This window comes from Microcaecilia unicolor, chromosome 5, assembly GCF_901765095.1.
Source record: "Microcaecilia unicolor chromosome 5, aMicUni1.1, whole genome shotgun sequence".
Taxonomy (NCBI): domain Eukaryota; kingdom Metazoa; phylum Chordata; class Amphibia; order Gymnophiona; family Siphonopidae; genus Microcaecilia; species Microcaecilia unicolor.
Window position 1 is genome coordinate 67,165,679 of NC_044035.1, and position 23,701 is coordinate 67,189,379.

Here is a 23,701-nt window from a genome sequence, read left to right on the forward strand (position 1 = left end):
AACTCTAAGGGTTCAGCTTAGTCTGATTAGTGTAGTAGGTAAGCCCATCTCTGTACACCCTCTAGTTGTTCACTTCATGAGAGGTTTACTATTGACAAAGTCCCCTGTTAAACTTCCAACTGTGTCATGGGTTCTCAACGTTGTCCTCACCCAGCTGATGAAGGCTCCTTTTGGACCACTTGATTCCTGTCATCTGAAGTACTACTACTACTATTTAGCATTTCTATAGCACTACAAGGCGTACGCAGCGCTGCACAAACATAGAAGAAAGACAGTCCCTGCTCAAAGAGCTTACAAAGTATTGACTTGGAAAGTTGTATTTCTGGTGGCGGTCACTTCAGCTTGCAGAGTTAGTGAGTTTCAAGCCCTAGTAGCTGACCTCCTTACAGTAGTTCTCTGCATGTACCCTAAGTTCCTTCCTAAGGTAGTGTTGAAGTTCCATCTTAATAGGTCCATCATTCTACCAACATTTTCCCCCAAAACCACATGCCTGTCCTGGTGAGAGTGTTCTTCATACCTTGGACTGCAAGCGAGCCTTAGCCTTCTATCTGGAGTGGACTAAAGCCCATAGACAGTCCACCCAGCTTTTCTTTTGACCCAAACAGGATGGGGGTAGCCATTGTTCTTCCACTATTCCATTGTTCTGTTCCATTGTCCTATTCCCCTTGCGATACGTAGACTTTGTCTTCACTTTACTCCTCACAATGTAACCATAATCGAGTTGTAACAAATTGTACTTCCATCAATACAATGTATTGTAAGCCACACTGAACCCGCAAATAGGTGGGAAAATGTGGGATACAAATGCAATAAATAAATAAATTAGGAAACACATAATTTCCAGTTGGCTAGCAGATTGCATCTCCTTTAATTATGCCTAGGCTGGACTGACTCGAGAGGGCATTATCAAGGTTCACAATGTCATAGCCATGGCTATGTCGGTAGCCCACTTGAGATCAGCCTCCATAGAGGAGATTTACAAAGCAGTGATGTGGTCATCTGTCCACAAATTCACATCTCATTACTGCCTTGAGCAGGATATCCAACGTGACATCCGATTCGGTCAGACAGTCCTGCAGAATTTGTTCAGTGTCTGGAATCCAACTCTACCCCCCCTAGGCCAAATTTTGGTCTGTTCCAGGCTTCACCGCCACAACTAGTACACAAATTGTTTCAAGTTGATTGAGTACAGGCCTCGACATTTTTAGTCCCTACTAGCATTGTTGGTTTTGGTGAGTCTGGTAGCTAGGGATTCCCACATATGAGGATACAACGGCCTGCTTGTCCTCAGAGAAAGCAAAGTTACTCACCTGTTTCAGGTAGGCCATTGTATTTCATATGTGGGAATCCCTAGCTACCAGGCTCACTGAAAACAACTGGCTAGGTGTGCCTCGAGGACTGGGTTGAAAACCTCTGGGTTAGAGCAGCGAGATGAGAACAGGGAAACCTGGTTTAAATACCACCGACACTCCTTGTGATCTTGAGGAAGTCACTTTTCTTTCCATTACCTCAGATACAACTTAAATTGTAAGCTGTCTGGGAACAGTAAAATTCCTAGTATACCTGAATACGTACTGAGAAAGGCATGAGCTAAATCCAAAATCCCTTTACCATAAAGGTAAATACAGGGATGAAAACAACATTTTGGTGTGATCAGCATTACATTCTCTAGACCTTCTTCTGATTGGTGAACTCTATGTAAGCATCTACTTTTGCCAAAATGCTGCCAATTGTAAAGTTTTTTTCAGTGTCTGGTATCCTCTAGTCTTTCCTTCTGTAATAATAATAAAAAAAAAATCTCAGGGATGGCTTTTCACAAAAGTTTGCATTCTTTGCTTAAATTACTTTCTCTCATTTGCCCCATCATTAAAATTGTGAGAAATAACTTCAGATATCTAACCATGAGATTGTTCCTCTATTTTTAATCTATATCAATAGAATCAGAAAGCGATCAAGGGCTGAACTGTGTTCATCCTCTGTAAGTGGTGAATTGCCCTGGAAAATCAATAGCAACCTTAGCAGAAGAAATAATTTATCAGAGTAACTTATCAAGCACTGGCTAGACTGGTGCTTTTCTGTCCTAGTATTCATTAGGAACATATAATTTTTTATGAGTGAAATGAAAGAGACTCACTAAAAGACACTTTGGAATTTCAACTTGACATTTCCGTTCACACATTTATCAGTCAGAAGAAGTTGGCATTGCTTTGGGAATATGGTTCTTGGTATTTGCCATAAATTAAAAGCAAATATAAACAAATGTTCTTCTCATGGATCACTTGCACATTTCTTTTGGACCTTTCTCATATAAAGATTGGAATGATGAAGACAGGAATAGAAAATAAAATTAAAAACAAAAATATGAAGTAATTATCTATGTGAAGTAATTGTTGAGTATGACAGACTGTGTCCTTTTATTCTTCTGTTACACTCTGCAGTTAACTATAGAGTATAATTCTAATTGTCATATTACCTCTAGAGAAAACCTGAGTATATATTATTTGATGAAGGACCTGCATGGCCTTGAAAGCTCATGAAATGATGACTAGACAACCACAAATAGCCAGTTTTAATGTATTCCTCAGTTGGTTAAAAATTGACCCCTTATGGATTAATTCTATAACCAAGTACTTCCAAGTAGGCTTCTGGGGGGTGCGTGGTAGGAGCCTACTTTGTAAAGGAATCTAGCCATCTAAGTTCTATTAGAGAATACTAGCATAACTTGGTGTCAACATGCTTAAATTTTAAGGCAATAATATGCCAGTCATAGAGCTGGTATAAATGCAGCAGGGATGTACGTAACATGGTATTCTGAGCAAGTCTTCTAAACCTCTGTTGCCCCAGGTACAAAAACATATTGTGAGCCCACTTGGGACAGAAATAATACCTGTCCATAATATGTAAACCGCTTTTGTTATACCACAGGCAGTATATCAAGAATCTAATACACATTATTAATGAATTACTACAATTAATTAATTTACTAACTACATTTATAACCTGCCTGCACTTAGGCAGGAATACAATAAAAAACATATAATAATAAATGGTCACAAAACAAAAATACAACACACCACAACAACATATCTACATCTTCAGTCCTACTCAAAGCAACTTGACCTGAAGGGGCATAATCGAAAGGGACGCCCAAGTTTTGTTGAGGACGTCCTCGCAAAACCTCCTGATGGAGGGGCGGGGGAAACCCATATTATCGAAACAAGGTGGACGTCCATCTTTTGTTTCGAGAATACGGTCGTGGACGCCAAAATCTTGAAATTTTGGTCGTCCTTAGAGATGGTCGTCCCTAGACTTGGTCGTTTCTTTTTTGTTTTTTTTTTGTTTTTTTATTTATAGTTATTTATAGAGAACTTGTATGGAAAAGAGTAGCATCACACCACTTAAAGAAATTATTGATATAAGATATCTTTTAAGTGACAATTACAACTAAAGTCCACAATTTGGAGCAAGGCACAATTCTAGGATTTATCTTCAAAAAAGGAAAAATAAGAGTAGGAAGTAATTCCCGATTATACATTCCTACGGAGTAGCTGTTACCGGAACTTCTAACGAGGGAGACACGGCCGGGTCCTGTTTAGAGTCCAGAAAGATCTGCAAGTGTTCACTTAAAAAAAAAAAAAACTTAACTGAATGCAATTTAACAACACATTTACAGGGAAAATTGAGCCAGAAAGTTCCTCCCAATTGAAAAACTCTTGATTGGAGTTTCAAAGAAGACTGACATCTTTTTTGAGTGTGGCTGGAAATGTCCGGAAAAACTTTAACTTCACAATTCAGAAAAACTTCCTATCTCTATTTGAAAAAAGTCTTTAGGAACCAATCCCGGTCCGACTGAAGAACAAAATCCACAATTAAAGTGGCAGGTTGTACTCCCAATAAATCTTCTATAATTTGAGATGAAATTAAATTTAACCTAAAAATCCAGAGATGGGAAGCCCCATTAGTGGCCCACTGCATGGAACAACAACATATGTTTGCAGACCAGCTGCATAGTGATAGATCAGGTGAGGGAGTCTATAAGAGGAGGGAATAGAGATTGGGCGCTGATACAAGCGGAACAGCGCTGGATTTTTAGGTTAAAGACTACTGTACCGAATGGTCTGAATATTCAAATAGAGTGGAAAGCATTCCTATAAGCGAGGAAGGAAGGTGGGAAGGTTAGACGATTATAGTCAGTGGGTAGGAGGCCCCTTTAAGAATTGAGTCGGTAGTGATTGGTCAGGTGAATAAGCTGAAGGGATAAATACCCCAACGCCATCTTAGAGAGTAGGAATCCCACGTAAGGAAAGAGCAGGACCCTCACGAGGTAGGCTCCTTCATGCACATTTCACTATAAGGTAGCTCCATATGGTCCTCTTTCTGAAACGTTATATTTATACTTTGGTTGTAGGGCAGGTATAGTAGCTGAAGGCACAGCTCCTGATGAAACACTTGAGAAACGGAGGCTCTCTGTTGAGCATTCCCAATTGAGCAAACTACAGCCCAGATAAGTGTATTGATGCATATTATAATATAAATATAAAAAGTCTATGAAAGAAATTAAAGTTAGCAAACGGAGGTTTTCTGACTTATGACGATTCTGCACCTTATCCCAACATAGCAGATAATGGTCTTCATAGGATAGGAAGCAGTCTGCTATTCGTTTGATGTAAACCAGGGTGAAATGCAGAGAATCTGAGGTCTTTCCTCCGAAAAGTAAAGAGAAAACCTTACTTGTTTTAAGAATAAATTGAAATGATTTCAAGCAGCAAGTACCAATAGAGTGATTAATAATATATTTTCTAACAGCAATGCATGTATACAGCAGCACTTTTATCCATCACCATTTTTAGCTGCGTAGAGGGTCATCCATAACTTTTGATCTGAGGCTCAGAAGATTGCTTCAGGTGACAAATATTTCTACCTCTCTGGCGTTCAATACTACCTCCCTTGGGATTAAGCTTGACATTTGAAGAACTCCCTACTTAGCTGCTATTGGACATTCAGGCTTACAAAATGCATTTATGTATAAGTGGCAGCATATATATATCCCTGATGCAGATTGGCGAAATGCTGGCCAATGTCGGACTGTGATGACAATGAACACACACTTCAGATAAATGTTTTACATTATGGACACTATTTGTTAAAACATTTTCAAAATTACTAGGAGGTTTTTATGCCTATGATTGTTTTGCGGCAGTACAGCTTTTTTTATGCCTGGGTGTTCTGAGGCTTTTCCTCCAAAACGTTGCATTGTTTTTGTGAAGTTGATTTGAGTTACTTTTTGTATAGTTTCACTTTGCCCATGTTTTTCTGTTTTAAATAGCACATATGCTTCACCACTTCTTTTTTTTTTTTGTTACATTTGTACCCCACGCTTTCCCACTCATGGCAGGCTCAATGTGGCTTACATATTGTATACAAGTACATATTTGTACCTGCGGCAATGGAGGGTTAAGTGACTTGCCCACGCTTTCCCACTCATGGCAGGCTCAATGTGGCTTACATATTGTATACAAGTACATATTTGTACCTGCGGCAATGGAGGGTTAAGTGACTTGCCCAGAGTCACAAGGAGCTGCCTGTGCCTGAAGTGGGAATTGAACTCAGTTCCCCAGGACCAAAGTCCACCACCCTAACCACTAGGCCACTCCTTCACTTTCCTTGTACATGCAGAAAGGTAGTATACTAAACTCCAAGTAAACATAAACACATTTATGTTTATTTCTTTACTTGATATACTGCCTTTATATAAGTAAGGTCAAAGTGGTTTACAATTTAATAAAAAGGAGGAAAGGAACTCCAAAAATGACAGGAAAGAGTACTAGTGCCACAGATATGCATACATACAGTTAAAAAAAATTGCATTTCATGTACACATCCCTTCTGTGATTCTGCTTATATAAATGTCTAAAATGGATCTTTCTGTTGTACGTAGCACCGTTTCTAGTTGTATCTACAGTTCTATATGTATTTTATAAAAGGCTCAATATTTACCAAGCCTTTAAAGAATACTTGCATTGTTTTACTTGCAAGGATGTAAACTCCATTTAGCCCCCGACATAACTTTGTAAAAAAATAGTAAGATGTAAAAAAAAGTAAAAAAGGGGAATGAGAGGATATATTTGATTTGGGGAATTATATTAAACTACACTGTAAGGATTACGGACATGTACTTAGACAAGCACTGTAAGGTTTACGGACATGTGCTCAGACAATAAAAACCAGATAATTAACTTTAAAATGTTTATTTACAATACAGGTAATAAAATAATGTTATAAAGAGGCAGATTTTAGGGATCTTACACAAGGGAAATGTGCTACAAGATTAGAAAGTCTGAATTAAAAATTAGGCTGGATTAATTGTTAACTCACTTTGATGGAGGCTGCTGGTTGGAGTGATGAGGGAGGCCCTTGCTGGAAAAGAAGTCTTTTTGTTGCAGAGTTGTTGCTGGAGCCTGGAGAGAGTCTTATCTTGGATGTGTATGAAGTCCAACAAGACCCAGGGATTCAGTGACGGTCCATAGAGGTACAGAGCAGGAAGAAGCAGGGGGAGAACTGAGAATTTTCCAAGGTTTTTATAATTTCTTGTTGGACCATAGGCTGAAGTCAGGTAGGGTCAGGGTTGCCAGGTTTAAATAAATTTTCCGACCCCAAACCAGTTCAAAACCCGCCCAAAACCGCACACCCCCGCCCCCACTGTCATCAGCTCCACCCCCGCCGTCATCAACCCCGCCCCCGCCATCATCAGCTCTGCCCCACCGTCACCAACCACGTCCCGTCACCAACTCCGCCCACGTCACTGACGTTAACACGTCATTGACACATCTTAACCATGCCCCCCCGCAGGGCGAGAAAACCCGCAGCCGGTGGAGAAAAACAAGCCGCCCAACGAAATTAAAAACCACCCAAAAAACCGCGACCTGCAGCGGGCAAAAATTTCCTGCAGCGGAAAGCCGCCCAATTGGGCGGGAAAACCGCCCATCTGGCAACTTTGGGTAGGGTGTATTTGATCCAATGAAAACTCAGGGGTAGCTGAAAACTAGTTCCATCTAGTTTTATTTATTTATTTATTGCATTTGTATCCTGCATTATCCCACCTCTTTGCAGGCTCAATGTGGCTTACAATATATAGTGGAAAGTGGAAATGAGAGGAGAGTTAATATTAGTGTAACAGAAGTATATTGGGTAATGGAAAGTATGATGAAGATATGATATGGGGCATGTTAACAATGCTTACTAGATATGTGTGGGGTTTTCATATGTTTTAGTCATTGTGGTATGTCTTGTCGAAAAGATGTGTCTTCAGCAGTTTTCGGAAGTTGGTCAGTTCATAGGTCGCTTTTAGGTTACGTGGCAATGCGTTCCAGAATTGCGTTTTGAGATGGAGCATGGTAACTGGTCACATGTTTAATGACATCATAAGAGTACCTGTCTGGCATCTGCTGTGGTATACATCCAGAAGGTATCTGACAGGATTAAAAGACTCTGGCGTAGATGTTGGTGTTGTAGGGCCCAGTGAAATAGTTGTAGTGCTGCCTATTCCTAGGTTACTCCTGGGGGAATTCTATGCCACTGTGCAACACAGAATTAGTACAAAATTCTGTAATTCTGTGCAGGAAACTGAAGCCAGAAAATTTGTCAGGTTTCTGATTCCTTCTCCTTGTAGCACACACCCACATATTGCTGGTACAACCTCACTGCCATCTGACGTACCCTGTCCTCTTTCTCTCTTTGCCCCCATTTTACCATGATCATATGGCATATGAAGCAAGCAGTTGTGTATGACCACTTCCTCCTCTTCTGCTGGCCTGGGCCCACTGCTTATTTAAGTACATAAGTAATGCCGTACTGGGAAAAGACCAAGGGTCCATCGAGCCCAGCATCTTGTACACGACAGCGGCCAATTCAGGCCAAGGGCACCTGGTAAGCTTCCCAAACGTACAAACATTCTATACATGTTATTCCTGGGATTTTGGATTTTTCCAAATCCGTTTAGTAGCGGTTTATGGACTTGTCCTTTAGAAACCGTCCAACCCCCACTGTGTGGCTGGATAGAGTCCCAGGTGGTTCAAATATTTACCAGACCGGCAGAGGAGGAGGAAGTGGTATGATACACAGTTGCTTGCTTCATATGCCACATGATCATGGTAAAATGGGGGCAAAGAGAGAAAGAGGAGAGAAAAAACTAGGGGACAGGGAAAGCTGGGGGAAGGGAAGGGGTTCAATATAAGTTGAGTGAGAAAAGGCTGGGGAGGGTGGAACCTGGAGAGTACTATACTGGGAAAGGAAGATGTTGGAGGAATGGCCAGGTCTTATGATTAGGGAAATTCTGCACAAAAAATACAAATAAAGAATGCAGAATGTTAAATCATTGTGCACAGATTTTTCAAAACATTTTGAGTGGAATTCCTCCAGGAGTAATAGCTAGGGTTCTTGCTGTTTGAATCATATAGCATTAGTGCTACTGTTGTGTGACATGTTTGTTAAGATTTTTTTTCAGGTTTTGTATTATTTCACAATGTGCCTGGCAATAGAGAGATAGAGATTGATGTTGCTATTGCGCAGATGACATGTTTTTTGTATTGTGACTTCCATGGAGAAATGCCGTAGTTATGATTTTCACTGTTTGGGAGTGGGGGTGGGGGGGCACAGGTGTTGCTGCCAGTCCAGCAGTCCCTGCCCCATCAGAACTTGTGGCATCTGCTTCTGTCCACTACCTGTTTGGCCTGGCACCACTAAATTAGCAGTAAAGTGGGGAACTCCTTTTTTTTTCTCTCCAGTTGCTCTGGCTGCTGGCACAATGTAGCTGCTAAAATTAGAGAGAATCTATTTCTGTTTCGTGTGCAATACAGGCAGTACTTGTTCTCTGTTTTAAACTCCTACACAGTACTGGTGGCCAGAGTGGCTGGAGTGAAGAAAGGATCTCCCTGCTCTGCAGCAGATTAAGTGGTGCTGGACAAGTGGGAGCTGGGGCTGATACAGGGGGTGGGAAAAGGACATATATTGTTGCAGGGGCTGGGGAGAGAGAAACATGGGCATATACAAGGAAAGTAAGATAGAAGGGCACAGAGATGGATGCTGGGGTTAAGGTGGAAGAAAGATTACTACTACTTATTATTTCTAAAGCGCTACTAGATTTACGCAGCGCTGTACACTTGAATATGAAGAGACAGTCCCTGCTCGACAGAGCTTACAATCTAATTAGGACAGACAGACAGAACAAACAAACAAGAGATAAGGGAATATTAAAGTGAGGATGATAAAATAAGGGTTCTGAACAAAGTGAATAAGGGTTAGGAGTTAAAAGCAGCATCAAAAAGGTGGGCTTTTAGCTTAGATTTGAAGACGGCCAGAGATGGAGCTTGATGTACCGGCTCAGGAAGTCTATTCCAGGCATATGGTGCAACAAGATAAAAGGAACGGAGTCTGGAGTTAGCAGTGGAGGAGAAGGGTGCAGATAAGAGAGATTTACCCAGTGAACAGAGTTCCCGGGGAGGAATGTAGGGAGAGGTACTGAGGAGCTGCAGAGTGAATGCACTTATAGGTCAATTAGAGGAGTTTGAACTGTATGCGGAAACGGATAGGAAGCCAGTGAAGTGACTTGAGGAGAGGGCTAATATGAGCATAACGACACTGGTGGAATATTAGTCGTGCAGCAGAATTTTGAACAGATTGAAGAGGAGAGAGATGGCTAAGTTGGAGATAGGGTAAATATTAGAAAACAAGATGAGTGGAGGCTGAGTAAGTAGAGAGAAAAATATAGGAGAAGAGGCAGGATGCTGGGGTTGAAGTGGAAGAAAGTAAATATTAGAAAAGGAGATGAGTGGAGGCTGGGAAAGTAAAAAGTATGGGAGAAGAGGCAGAGCACTGTCTATCAGGGGACAGGAGAAAAGATAGAGGGCTATGAAGAGTGTGAGGGATAAAAGAATGTGATATAGGTGAGAGAGGGTGGAAACAGGAGAGATAAAAGAGAGAATGAGAGCCTGATTGAGGGGGTAAGACATAAGAAAGACTGGAGGTGGAGAGGGGAATGAATAACAGGGAGGATATGAGAGACAGAGACTGGTGAGACAGGGGTGCAATGAATGCAGGAGATAGAATGGGAGCCTAGAAAGTGGATGAAATTCAGGGAATAGAAGGCTAGGGAAGTAATGAGATGTGGTGGGAATGAGAGGAAAAAGGAGGAAAGTGTAGAAGTGGAAAGCTGATAAATACATGTAAGAAGAGATTGTGGGGAGGAGGTGGATGAATGAAATCTAGTTACAGGTAGATAAAAAGGCAGATGTGAGAAATGGAGACAAAATGAAACAGAAGGATCATCAACAGAGTTAAGTATAAGGAAGAAGACAGGACAGAAAAGAATCTGAAACCTTCTAAAAGGGCTCCACTGCTCACAGTGTGGTTTCTTTAGTTTTAGTTTTCCATTTCATTTATTTTGTCTACATAGCTTGCATATAGGATTCTGTAGCGGTCTGTCTTTTCCATCTGGAAAAGAGCCCCTGCACCCCCTTCATAAAAGACCTGCATTCCTGATCCATGGAGGTGTAGTGGTCTAGAATATTTGCAGTGTTAACTTTTTGTAGTTAGGGTTGGTGTAGTTTCAGATCTTAACCTGGAGCTGTTATGGTAAGCTTCTGAATATGTATTTGCAAGGTTTTATCTTACATTACACAGTATCTGGTAGTGGAGGGAATTTGTGTTGCTATTACTGATTTGTCATTGGAATTTGTAGGTTGAGTTGTCAAGTGAAACATTCTACTTCTGTTCTGTACCCCTTTTTGGGAGAGTTTTATTGGTTGATCTGGGAATATCCCGTGTGATTGAATAATAGTAATGTATATAAATTACATAAAATTGACTAAGCAAATCTGGGTGGGAACTGGGGGTGAAGCTTCCCCCCCCCCCCCCCCCCCCAAGCAGGGGCGTAGCTACTATGGGGCCACGGGGGCCTGGGCCCCTGTAGATTTGGCCCTGGACCCCCCCTGCCGTGACCCTCGACCCCCCCTTCCCACCACCAACCCTCCTCCGCTGCCGTTGCGTACCTTTGCTGGCGGGGGACCCTAACTCCTGCCAGCCAAAGTCCTCTTGGCCAAGCGGCGTTGCTTGCTGAATGATCTGATCAAGTTTCTGTGCGTGCGTCTGACGTCTAGACCAAAATGTCTTAGTTTTAGTCCTGGACATTTTTGTTTTGTTCCATTATGGCAGAAAAACAGCCCAAATCCCGTCCTTAAGATGCCCCATTGAGATTTGGATGCACTGCAGACGAACTGCATAGAACGTCGAGAAAATGGGTTTTTAAAATACTGATTTGGATGTTTTGGCGAGAAAAATGTCCAAATGCTGCTTTATGCTACCTTTTTTTTTTTTTTTTTTTTTTAATGAGCCCCATACGCATCTGTGTCTTTAACAGTAACCCTACTGTATTACTTCTGCTTGGAAGCATGTATAAACGTTAATGTGTATTTTATAAATAACATGAATAACTTGTGATCTGCTCATGTTTCTCTCAAACTCCACACCTGAACATGCCTACACATGGGTTGCATAAAAATACCACACGTACTTTTGTGTTGCCCAAGGGCAATTTTAGAAAAACCTTTTTTATTCATGTAAAAAAGTCTTTACATGCAAAACATCCTTTATAAATGTACCCCCAGTTAGTATACAGTTTCTTCTGTATTTTGTAGTTTTAAAATTTTTATGTTTGTCATTTTCATATTTGTTTACTTTATAGCAGTGATCACATTTCCTGGCATTAGTGGAATAGAAGTTTTATGAACTAGAAAAGCTACACGTTTTAATGAGATCTTATAGATTTTTGCAGAATTTAGCTTTGTAAAATGTTTTTCCTAGTATTGTACTGATCTAAATAGCTTTTGTTTTGGCTGTTTATAATGTAGGGGCCCTTTTACTAAGCTGCATTAAAAAGTGACCCTCATTGTGACTAGCTCATGGGTTTCCTGCATGCTGAGGCCACTTTTAGTGCAGCTGTAAAGTGGCCATGTTTTCTATTTCCTCCATGACCATTCTCTAATTTCCCTATTAGTGCGGAAGCCCTTAACAACATCTATTTTCTAGGTGTCAAAGGATCCTGTGTTAACTATGTGTTAATTGGTTAGTGCGAGGTGATGTAGCTTCGCTAATCGATTGGTGCTGGACATGTCTACTATCCGCCTCCAAACATGCCCCTAGTGCTAAAAAATAAAAAAGTATTTTTTTAATTTGTGAGTAGTGCGCACAAACCCGAAATGTGCCACAGGATGCCTGAGCACACCCTGCAGTAGTAGATATTAACCTGCGGCAAGCATGCGCTAGTGCTTACTTCAGCTTAGTAAAAGGGCCCCATAGTTTGAAAATAGTCAAAATTACTATATACATGGGAAGAAAGTGTGCACTCTAGGAAATACCTAATGTTCAAGTAACTTGATCTTGGAATTGTATTTTTAGTTAACCTAAATATAGAAATAAACAGGACTTAGTTTATCTTCCAAACTTTATTAGCATGTGGCCTCATAGGAGTAAGGATAAATAATTTTTGTTGAAAATTTAATGTACATGCGAGAGCCAATAGGTATAATTGGGTTCTCTGTATAGCAAACTCCTTTAAAACAACTTGGTTGTAGTAAATAGAATACATGTTTTTGAAGAGGTTTTTGTGTCATAATTATAAGAATTAAATTCTGTTAGAACAAATACTTAAATTAATCTGTCCCAGCTCATTCATAAATTATATATTAATCTGTCCCAGCTCATTCATAAGTTATAAGTATTGTATATGTACTGTGTTGAGTAAGTTCATTGATATTGTGCTTTTCTACTTCAGACTTAAAGCACTGACAAATAAAGCTACGGTGATGCTCTTTATGAAAGGAAATAAACAGGTAAAATATTGAAAAACTGAAATAATATGGAGAACTTTTCCTTTATACTCTGATGAGTACAGCATCAGTCTGAAATGTGTGGCAAAAGTGTATGCTCTGTTCTTACATGGAGACACGCTCAATAAAGACAACCCAGACACAAAATCAAGCGGAATAGGTGCATTTTTGTTAATGATATCATTATAAAAAATTAGCTTTGCACTTTGAGCCCCCTTCATATGTTTTAATCCAGTGGTTCCCAAACCTGTTCCTGGAGTCCCCCCAGCCAGTCAGGTTTTCAGGATATTCACAATGAATATTCATGAGAGAAATTTACATGCATTGCCTCCACTGCATGAAAATCTCTGTCTCATGAATATTCATTGTGTGTATCCTGGAAACCTGACTAGCTGGGGTGTCTCCAGGACCAGGTTTGGGAACCATTGGCTTAACTTATTCCTAGCCTCAGGGGCAGTGGAACATATTTTTGTTTGGGCGTGCCCAAGCTCCACTCCAAACTCTACCCCAGTCCTAATCCTAATACTGCCCACACGCTTGCCTCAACCCTAGCCTTTCCCTACCATCCTATAGTTCCCCCCCCCATGGCATCCAGAAGTTATCTTCCCTCCTTCTCAACCCCCTCTTCATGGTTACCAGCTTTTCTCTCCTTTCCTATCTCCCTCATCCCATTTTCAGCATGTCTCTCCTTCCCTTTCTCCCCCTCCCCATGATGTCCAGCGCCTCTCTCCTTTCTTCCCTCTCTCACCCCATGGTGTCCAGCATCTCTGTTCTTCCTCACTCTCCTCCTCCTATGGTCGCCAGCATATCTCTCCGTCCCCTCCCCGGGTTTGTCAGTATTTGTTTCCTTTCTTAGTATTTCTTTTCTTTCTTTCTTTCTTCCTTCCCCTCCCTATTGCCCCCCCCCCCCCAGGGTTTCTAGCATGTTTTACCTTCCCTCCCCCTACTTCAACATTTTTTTCCCCTGATGCCCTGCCACAAGGTGTTTATTTGCTTATCTTGCTCCCGCAGGGCAGCAACTTTACAAACTGCATAACAAGAGGCATTGTGTGGCCAACCAATGCAGGACTTTGAGCATCTGCATGTGCTCAAGTCATGCTAGCTTCTGTCCCCTCTGAAGCAGGAAGTTCAGAGAGGGTAGAAACTGGCAGGCCTTAAGCATACGTAGATGCTAAAGATACCACACCAGCCGGCCGCGCACCCCCCCCCCCCCCCCCGGATTTTGTATAGTGTGCCTAGCATTCCACGCCGAAATCCAAGCGTGTTCTACAAGCCAATCAGCATTATTAAGAGCACTTAAGCAAGCATTAATGAGCACTAATTGGCAATAATTAGAATTTATACGCATAGCTTGTATTCTGTAATGCACTGCGCCTAAATTCTAATGTGCGCAGGCAAAAGGGGCATGTTTGTGGTTGGAGAAATGGGTGTTTCATGGACAATCCAAAATTTACATGCATTGTTATAGAATATGGCCCAATGCGCCTAAATCTACACACCGGGATTTACACCACATTTTCATTGGTGTAAAATATTGGCACGTAGTTTTAGATGCTAGGATATCAAGTGTATTCTTTATACAGAGCCTAAGTATAGGTGCCCCTTATAGAGTAATTTAGGTAGAAATGTTTTCTGTGTGGATTTCGTTTTATGCATATTGTAGAGCCGCATTCCTGGGGGAGCAATTCAAGTGGGAGGGAGGCAGGAAAACAAAATTTGGGGACTACCACCACGCGAAACAGCCTTCCCCTTGACCAGTTGGCCAGCAATGATCAAGTAAAGTTGTGATCTCAGCCACTTTGTAGCTTCATCAAGAGGGGTGAGGTATTAAATTGAAGAATAAAGAAAATTATTTTGGGCAGAGGTAATGGTCACCTCCACCATACAAGCAAGGCTGCCAACCCTCTGGACCATCATGCAGTGTAGCCAGGGGTTGCTGGTCCACAGGCAAACAGGGACCAGACTGATCCAAACAGAATACACATTCCAGCTGTGCCCAGAAATTCTAGGCCCAGGTTGCTCCGTCCGTTCCCCAGCTAAAAATAAAACACTAGAATTTGGGTATCATGTCACAGGTCCCATCTAGCTAATAACTCTTCATACCTAGAACTGCAGCCATATAAACTAGATTTTGCCACAGCCCCTGGTTTCCTGCAGCAGAATTTTCAATATTCCGGGCAATTATAAGACACAATATTTGCCACACTGCTCCATCTAGCTCAGAATCCACAGGTCCCAGGCATTTGGCAGAATTCTAAGATGTAGCAAGATTCCATGATACCTATTCCCAGAGATAAGCAGTGGCTTTCCCTGGATGTGCCTTAATGGTTTGTAGATTTAAAAGCTCATTTTCAAAACACACAGACTCACAGAATTACATATGTTACCATCAGGCTCATTTTCGAAAGAGAAGGACATCCATCTTTCGACATAAATCGGAACATGGACATCCATCTCCGTATAATCGAAACCTGACTTAGGACATCTCCAACTGCAGTCCGTCGCAAGGACTTCCAAATTTCAAGGGCACGTGTCGGAGGCATAGCGAAGGCAGGACGTGGGCGTGCCTAACACTTGGACGTCTTTGACCCATAATCGAAAAAAGTAAGGACGTCCATGACGAACACTTGGACGTTTTCACCCGGATGTGTGTTGTTTTTTTTTTTTTTACAAATAAGGAACAAAAAGGTGCCCGAAATGACCAGATGACCACTGGAGGGCATCTGGGATGGCCTCCCTTTACTCCCTCCAGTGCACACTAACCCTCTCCCACCCTCAAAAAAACATCTTTAAAAATATTTTGTGCCAGCCTCAGATGTCATATTCAGGTCCATGACAGCGCATGAAGGTCCCAGGAGCAGTTGTAGTTGGTACTGCAGTGCACTTCAGACAGGCGGACCCAGGCCCATACACCCCCTACCTGTTACATTTGTGGAGGAAACGGCAAGCTCTCCAAAACCCTCCACAAACCCACTGTACCCATATATAGGTGCCCCCTTCACCCATAAGGGCTATGGTAGTGGTGTACTGTTGTGGGTAGTGGGTTTTTTTTTTTGGGGGGGGGTGAGGAGGGCTCAGTAAGGGAGCTATGTTCCTGGGAGCATTTTATGAAGTCCACTGCAATGCCCCCTAGGGTGCCCGGTTGGTGTTCTGGCATGTGAGGGGGACCAGTGCACTACAAGTGCTGGCTCCTCCCACATCCAAATGGCTTGCTTTTGGACATTTTTGACTTGGACGTCTGTAGTTTCGAAAATCGCCAAAAGTCCTTGACCTCAGAAGAAGGTGGGGCAGTGAGCAGCGAACAAGGGAAGGCTAGAGACGTCGGGACTGGGAGCGCCGCCTCCTTCACTGACGCTGCGCTGCCGGAGGAAGGTAAATTTAAAAAAAAAGAAAAAGGAAGGGATCTTGGAGGGGAGAAGAGGGCGGGCAGTTCCTACATGAGAGCGGGAGGGCAGGGTAAGCACGCAGGGGCGGCGCCCCCCAGAGGATAGCGCCCCCCTGCGGCGCTTGCCCCGCTTACCGCATCGGCACGGCCCTGCTTGCGCAGCTGTCTGCTAATCTCAGTTTTGTTTCTTCTGCTCTGCCGAGTGGGTGGGTGCTTGATCTTTCCCAACAAGTTTAATTTGTATTCTTATTTATATCAATTTTATTCATTTGTACTGTTGAAATTCTTTGATCTCATCTGAATACCATACGATTTTCTTCTCAATATGTCGATTTTTCACTTGTGCCCTCTGTGCTGGAAACTTCCATATAGAAGACATCAACCTATTCTACATTGGCTGTCAAGGGCCAAATCATGATGGAGAATGCTGCATGTTTTGTGTGTCACGGGCTCTTTTGCTAAAGCTTAGCATGTGCTAAATGCTAGGAAGCCCCTAGGTATAAAAAGGTGTTTTCTTAGCATTTAGCATGTGCTAAACTTTAGAAAAGGGACCACAATTTAAATGCAAAGGAACATATAACTAAAAGACTATAATCCTAACATACAATTTTTATTTTAGCTTAGCCCACTGTAATAATTGCAAAGATTTTTCTTAGAACCTGAAGAGTTAATTATTTCACTTAAGCCATAATGTATCCTTTCCAGCTTAAGACTCACCAACCTTCATCATAGGTCCAATATTTTCTCCTTATTAAATGCTCTTAAAAATCTTTCAACTTTTTGTTTCTAACAAAAGTACTTATCTTATAAGTACTCTATAAGTACTTATCTTATAGAGCCCAGGGGACCATCCACTTACATAACTCATATTTCGGCATAGTGCTCCAGGGAAGTTGGTCTCCTGAAGAATAAACTTACATTTAGACCGTCTGAATAATTCCCACAGCATTAAAATCAAACAGCAGTCTTATATTCATGCCTCAAATACATTGTCAAAGTGACTAAAAAAAATGATGGCCGTGTTTTTGTATAGAGAGGGGCATTTTCAATAAGTCTGATTTTGAAAGCTTTGCTAGAAACGTCCAAATATCGAGTGGTGAACGTGGAGGGGCATAATCGAACGGGGCACCCACGTTTTCCTGAGGGGCGGGGAAACCTGTATTATTGAAACAAGATGGGCGGTCATCTTTTGTTTCGATAATACGGTCAGGGACGCCCAAATCTCCACATTTAGGTTGACCTTAGAGATGGCCGTCCCTGATTTTCGGTGATAATGTAACCCGAGGACGCCCATCTCAGAAATGACCAAATGCAAGCCCTTTGGTCATGGGAGGAGCCAGCATTTGTAGTGCACTGGTCCCCCTGACATGCCAGGACACCAGCTGGGCACCCTAGGGGGCACTGCAGTGGACTTCAGAAAAAGCTCCCAGGTGCATAGCTCCCTTACCTTGTGTGCTGAGCCCCCCAAACCCCCCCCCCCCCCCAAAAAAAAAAAACTCACTTCCCACAACTGTACACCACTACCATAGCCCTTAGGGATGAAGGGGGGCACCTAGATGTGGGTTCAGTGGGTTTGTGGTGGGTTTTGGAGGGCTGAGAGTTAGATAAAGCCAATAGTATATCATTTGCAAATGCCAAAACCCGCACCTCTTGGGTACCTATCTGAATACCCGTAATTTCATTTTCCTGTCGAATAGTATGCAAGAAGGGCTACAAATACAAAAGAAATAAAATCGGAGAGAGGGGACATCCCTGGCATGTGCCCCTTTTAATAGGAAAAAAATCAGTTTGAGTACCATTATCCAGAACCGCCGCTCTTGCTGTACAATAAAGAGCATTAACTGCCTGATAAAGCCACCCATCCATCCCAACATATTGCAGCGTGGTAAATAAACACTGTCAATCTACTTGGTTGAAAGCTTTATCTGCATTGAGACTAACTAGTATGCTAGGTGTCTAGGTAGATTGTGCATAAGCCATGGCCAGCAAGACCTTCTGAAGGTTGAAAACAGATTGGTGACCCTTAAAGCCCGTCTGGCAGTCACTTATCAGTGCAGGAAGAAGGCCCAACAACCGATCTGCTAGATTTCAATCCAGTGTCTTAACCCATTAGTGCCCAATGTTCCCATAATAAGCCATATGGGAACAAATTGATTTGTTCCCATATGGGAACGTTGGGCACTAATGGGTTAATGTCTACATTAAGTAGCAAAATGGGTCGATAGGAAGTGGGATCAGTATTCATCTTACCAGGCTTTGGTATTAATGTGATCAAAGCCTCATTAACGCTAAGAGAAAAGCAGCCTCAATAGCACTATTAAAGAAATCCAGTAAAGGTCCTCAAAGGTCCACCGTTAACAACTAATAATATTCTGGGGAAAACCTATCGGGTCCTGGGGCTGTTCCAGTTCTGGTGGCTTTAATTACTTTTTGAAGTTCCTTTACAGTAATGGGTCTATTAAGTAATTCTTGGTCACTCTGAGCTAATTGAGGTAGGCCTGCATCTTATAAATAATCCAAGAAATCTGGACCACATTTATGAGGGTGGGCAGCATAAAATGTGGAGAAATGGTGGAAAAAATCTGTGCTATAGCACAAGGATGATGCTACAAGATACCTGATTGATCGAGAAGGCCTTAAGTATACCTGGAGCCCATCTAGCACTTGGTAATGTGAGCCAAAAGTTTACCTGCCCGATTGCCAAACTTATAAAACTGAAATTTCCTATAAAAGAGCATTTTCTTTGTGCATTCATGTATAAGAGCATTAAGGGCAGTCTGAGTGGCGGTCAAGGCGTCCCTAGTGTTCGATGTGGGACAATGTACATAGGAATGCTTAGCTATGTAGCATATTTCTGTTCTAGATGGATTATTCCCTGTGTTAGCCTACATTTTCTAGAGGCCACATATGAAATAATATCACCCCTCAGTACTGCTTTTGAGGTTTCTCAAAAAAGACCAGGATTATTCGAATGTTGCACATTGAAACGTACATAGGCTTCCCATTTGGAACACAAGTATGTCTGAAAATGGTAGTCTTCAAAAAGGTAAGCGGGAAACCGCCAAGCAAGTTGCATTCCAGATGTTTTTCCCCAATCTAAATCCATCCAGAGCACTGTGTGGTCAGTTATTAAAGTGGGGCCAATCTCCACCATATGCACATGTTGACATAAAGAATGAGAGAGAAGGATATGGTCTGTACGAGAGAGTGTGCCATGTGCCCTGGATACATGCTTGTAGTCCCGCTCCGTCAGTTGAAATACCCGCCACACATCCAGTAAACACAAGGAGTTGCTCAGATAGGGTAGACCTTAGTCCACACGCACCCGCACACCCCCAGTGAGAATGGAGCAGTCTACCCTGGATCCGTAACCTGATTAAAATATCCAAGTAGTAGCAAAGGCACAGCAGGTCCGAAGGCTCACCTGGACCGGACGCTTAAAGCGTGTTCGTATTGATTAGGTGCATAAACCGCCAAAAGGTTGAACTGCCACTCCTGCTTTATGGCGAGGAAAAGAAGACTAATACACCCCCCCCCCACCACCACCTGACCTCTGCTGAGTTTCTGGTGTTCAACATCATTCAGTTTGGTCTCCTGTAAGCAAATAATAATCTGGTATCAAGCTGAGTTAAAAGTTTGGTATGCTTGATTGGTGAGGTTATGTACGAAACATTCCAAGACATTATTCTCAAGCCCTGTTTAGTAGCCATAGATGTAGATGTCCTGACACGGTATCCTTGTTATGTATTAAATGGTGGCCCCAGGGTGCTCAGCCCCACCCTAGGGAGCTACCAGAAACATAGGATATGATCTTTACCAGTCTCATTGGTTGGTTGACCAGCCCTCTGCCTCAGGACTTCCAGGTCAGGGTCAGAGCACTGTGCTTCCTGAAAAGCATGTCGCTGGCCTATATCAGTATCCACATCTGGAAGGTTCTCTCTGCTGGTGACTCCAACAAATCAGGTTCAACAGTTTCAGCAATAAATGTGTCAGTTAAGTCAGGCTGTTCATACCGGTCCCAGTCACCTGTGGAATTGCTGCTGCTGGAATCACTGGAGTGACTTCTCCTGCTGCTTGGTCAGCTAGTCCCACCTGGACTGGCTCAGGATCTGGAACTGGAGAGGTGATCTCTGCTGCTTCTGCTTGTTGGGTCGCCCGGGCCTGACTACGGGTCACCATAGCGGAAATGCTTACTCTGCTATCAAGGGTAATGCCCATTGGACCAATGTCGGTCCCCCATAACATTGGTACCAGCATGTTTTTCTTTATTTCTACTTCTCTGAATCTAGGCTTGGTACCCCAATCCAGGAATACTTGAGCAATGAGTACAGTCTCTCTGGATCCATTGGCTAGCTCCACCTCTGCAGTGCACCCTAGTAGAATAGCATCTTCCGACACTAGCTCTGGTTGTAACAAAGTCATGCTAGAGTTAATGTCTACAGGCCTGACCATCTGGGTCTGGTTCACAGTTACTGGAGTGCTGTAGTGTTGTGGAAATCCATCTGCTTCCTAGCTTGATGAATGTCCAGTAACATATTGTGCTTCTACAGCTGTATGGGTCTCCTTTGTGGAACTGGAACCACCCACAAAAGCTACCAGCCTTGGTGCAGGAACTGGAATGCTCTTTAGTGCAGGCTTGGAATTATCTGGGCAATCTGCTATGAAATGTCCTGTACGCCCATATTGGAAACAAGGACGTTCAAGCCTAAAGTCTTTAGGTTTTTGGGGAACACTGGAGGGTTTGCTGACAGTCTCTGAGGATGCATGGATATTTGGCTTAGGGTCCTGGCTGCCCATAGATTCTAGCTGCTGCGGATAAGGACAGCTTCTCTTTGTCAACTAGGGACGATTAGCCATAAAGATGTCAGCTAGCTCTGCCACCTTCTCTGGAGTATAGGCTGGTGATCTTGAACATGTTCTCTCACTTCTAGATGATAACACTGAAGAAACTGCTCCAGGACCTTCAGGTTTTGGCAGACCTCCAGGGTTTAACTTCAGCTCCATTGAGCCACCACTGATGCTGGTATCTTAGCTGAATCACAAACTCACTGTGAGTATCATCCACCCACTTGTGCAAAGTCTAGAACTTTAGTCAGTAGTTCTCAAGGGTAATGGCATAATGGTTCAACAAAGTTTTGCTCACCTCCTCAAAATGGGAGCATGTCTTTTGGACAGTCCTTGGAATGCCTCAAGTGCTCTACCACTGAGCTTTCCTCCCAGATAGCGCACCCAGTCTTTCTGAGGAATCTCATTGAGGCAGCAAATTTTTTCAAAGGCAGCTAGATATCCATCTATGTCACCTCTGGTATCATTAAACTGTGAAAAGAAGTTGGGCCCAATGCGGGCAGCGAATCCTGCCTCAGGCCTCGGCACAGAGGTTGGACTGGAGCTTTGGATATGAGCCATTTCCATCTCCAGCTTCATTTTCTGCAGCTGGAATTCACACTTTTCATGCTGCTGTTGCTGTTTCTGTTCCTCTTGCCACTGCTGATCTAGCCACTGTCACTCTTCCTGTTCTTCTTGCTGCTGTCGCTGTTCTCGTTCCTCTCGCTGCAGCTGGAATTCATGCTCTTCACGCCACAGCTGATCTAGCTGCTGTCGCTCTATAATGTAGATCTGCCGGATCTCAGCTGGTGTGGCATATGGCCCTGCCAACTCAAGGGCCTCTGCCCATAAGGGGTCTGGTCTTTCACCAGGAAAACTCTGCGCAGGCTGCTCCTGCAGCTCCTTCCCGCTGAGGTTGTCCAGTTGCTCTTTTGTTAGGCTAGGCATCTCCAGTGTCTGCTGACTGCTGCCAGTCACCATCAGCACGTTGCTACTCTCCTAACATTACAAAAAAAAAAACTGAACAGAAGGAGACCCTGTTATACTGCTTCACTTGTTCACTGTGCTCTGTGTCTGGAGGTTACAGATAAAAAAGACTTTGAATCGCTCAGTGGATGGTGACCCTCACACCACATACTGAGCGTGACAATCCCACTGCTGCTACAAAAAAAGAAGGACAAAGGTCTGTCACGAAACACCTAGCCACCCGCCTGGGGTTACCCCTCAGCCTTTTAGAAGGTCTGTCCCCAGCATAGTTCAGGTCCGCCTGCACCTGCCACTTGTTCTCTACACTAGCACCCTTCTCCCACCGACTGGGTCACAACTGCCTCTAGGCGAGTCTCCTGCTCTCCAGTTATCCCCAGTAATTTCTAGGTTACTGGGGGGCCAAACTCCCAGTAGTCCCACAGTTCCCAGAAAGCACTCACAGACCCAACACACAAACCACCAGGATTCTTTTTCAGTCCAAACAGGCAGAACAAACAAACAAATGTTTATTCTCACACTGGAACAATGAACAAAAAATGTGCAATTAGCAAACAATAGCAGGTAATAAAATATGGATCAATTATAACACTAACTAAACATCTATATACTGTCTAAACAGTAAACAGTATCTGGGAAAGTCAGGATACAGAACTGTTCACAGATCCTCAGCAAAGAAATCTGTCTCTCTTTTCTTCCGGGCTAAGACTGAAGCAATAGTCAGAATCTGCTAGGTAATTTCAAACTACAGGCCAATCAGAGCCAAGAACAGTCAAGTTTCAAATAAAAATTGGTTATATCACTAAAGGCATTTCCTATTATCTGTGTGCTAACTAAACGAACGAGAAGTCTGTCCTTATAACAGCTTTAAGCATAAACGTTCACCATCTGCTGGCCAAACAGGAGGAATACACTTCAGAACATAATCAATGCAGGAAAATATCCAATACATTTTACAGGCTTAAAACACACTGTTTCTTCAGAGAGGGGCAAGAAGTTGGCCTAAGGCATAAAAGTACAAGGGATCAAGTAAATCTGTCTTCATGTTTTTCTCATCAGGAGTGTGTCTTAGCAGTCATTGTCTCTGGTTGCACCTTCGAGGGCCAAACTCTCCTTGTTAATGCACAACTCTTACTTTCTGCTGTGAACTCTGGATCAGTATGAAACTTGCTTGCTATAGCCCTAAGCTTGGTAATCACCTACTTGTGTGCCTGACTCAGTCCTCCTTGTCATTGGAAAAAACAGTGTTGCTTGCTTCCAACAGACATGTTCTATAGACAGCAGGATTGATATGGCACACAACCTCACCTTTCTCCCCAAGAGTTGTTTTTCCTTTTACAGCTTTGGAGCTAACTGCGTGCAGGAAGATCTATGCATGCTCAGAACTTTGTTGCATTCTGATTTCTGGAGGCCAGTTTTGTCCTTGTGCCATCAGATATCACCTACTTGGATGCCTTATTAATCCTTCTCTTTGCGGCTCAAGCCTATATCTTAATTTGCTTCTATGGCTGGTCTCATCCGTGCTCAAAGCCACTACCGCCGTTGACTGTATTTCTCTTATGCTGCAGGGTATCAGTTATCATGAAACCTACCTACATTTTCTAGCCATTGGCTTCTTCACTGTACA

The 23,701-nt window shown here is 42.8% G+C and overlaps 1 protein-coding gene across 1 annotated transcript in view; it reads left to right on the forward strand.

Annotated features, from left to right (window-relative positions):
- LOC115470076 (glutaredoxin-3-like) overlaps positions 1–23,701 on the forward strand; it is a 122,957-nt gene that overhangs the window by 73,451 nt on the left and 25,805 nt on the right. Inside the window, exon 7 of the mRNA XM_030202970.1 lies at positions 12,827–12,884. Within this exon, the coding sequence (XP_030058830.1) occupies positions 12,827–12,884 (58 nt within the window). The remainder of the gene's footprint in view (positions 1–12,826; positions 12,885–23,701) is intronic.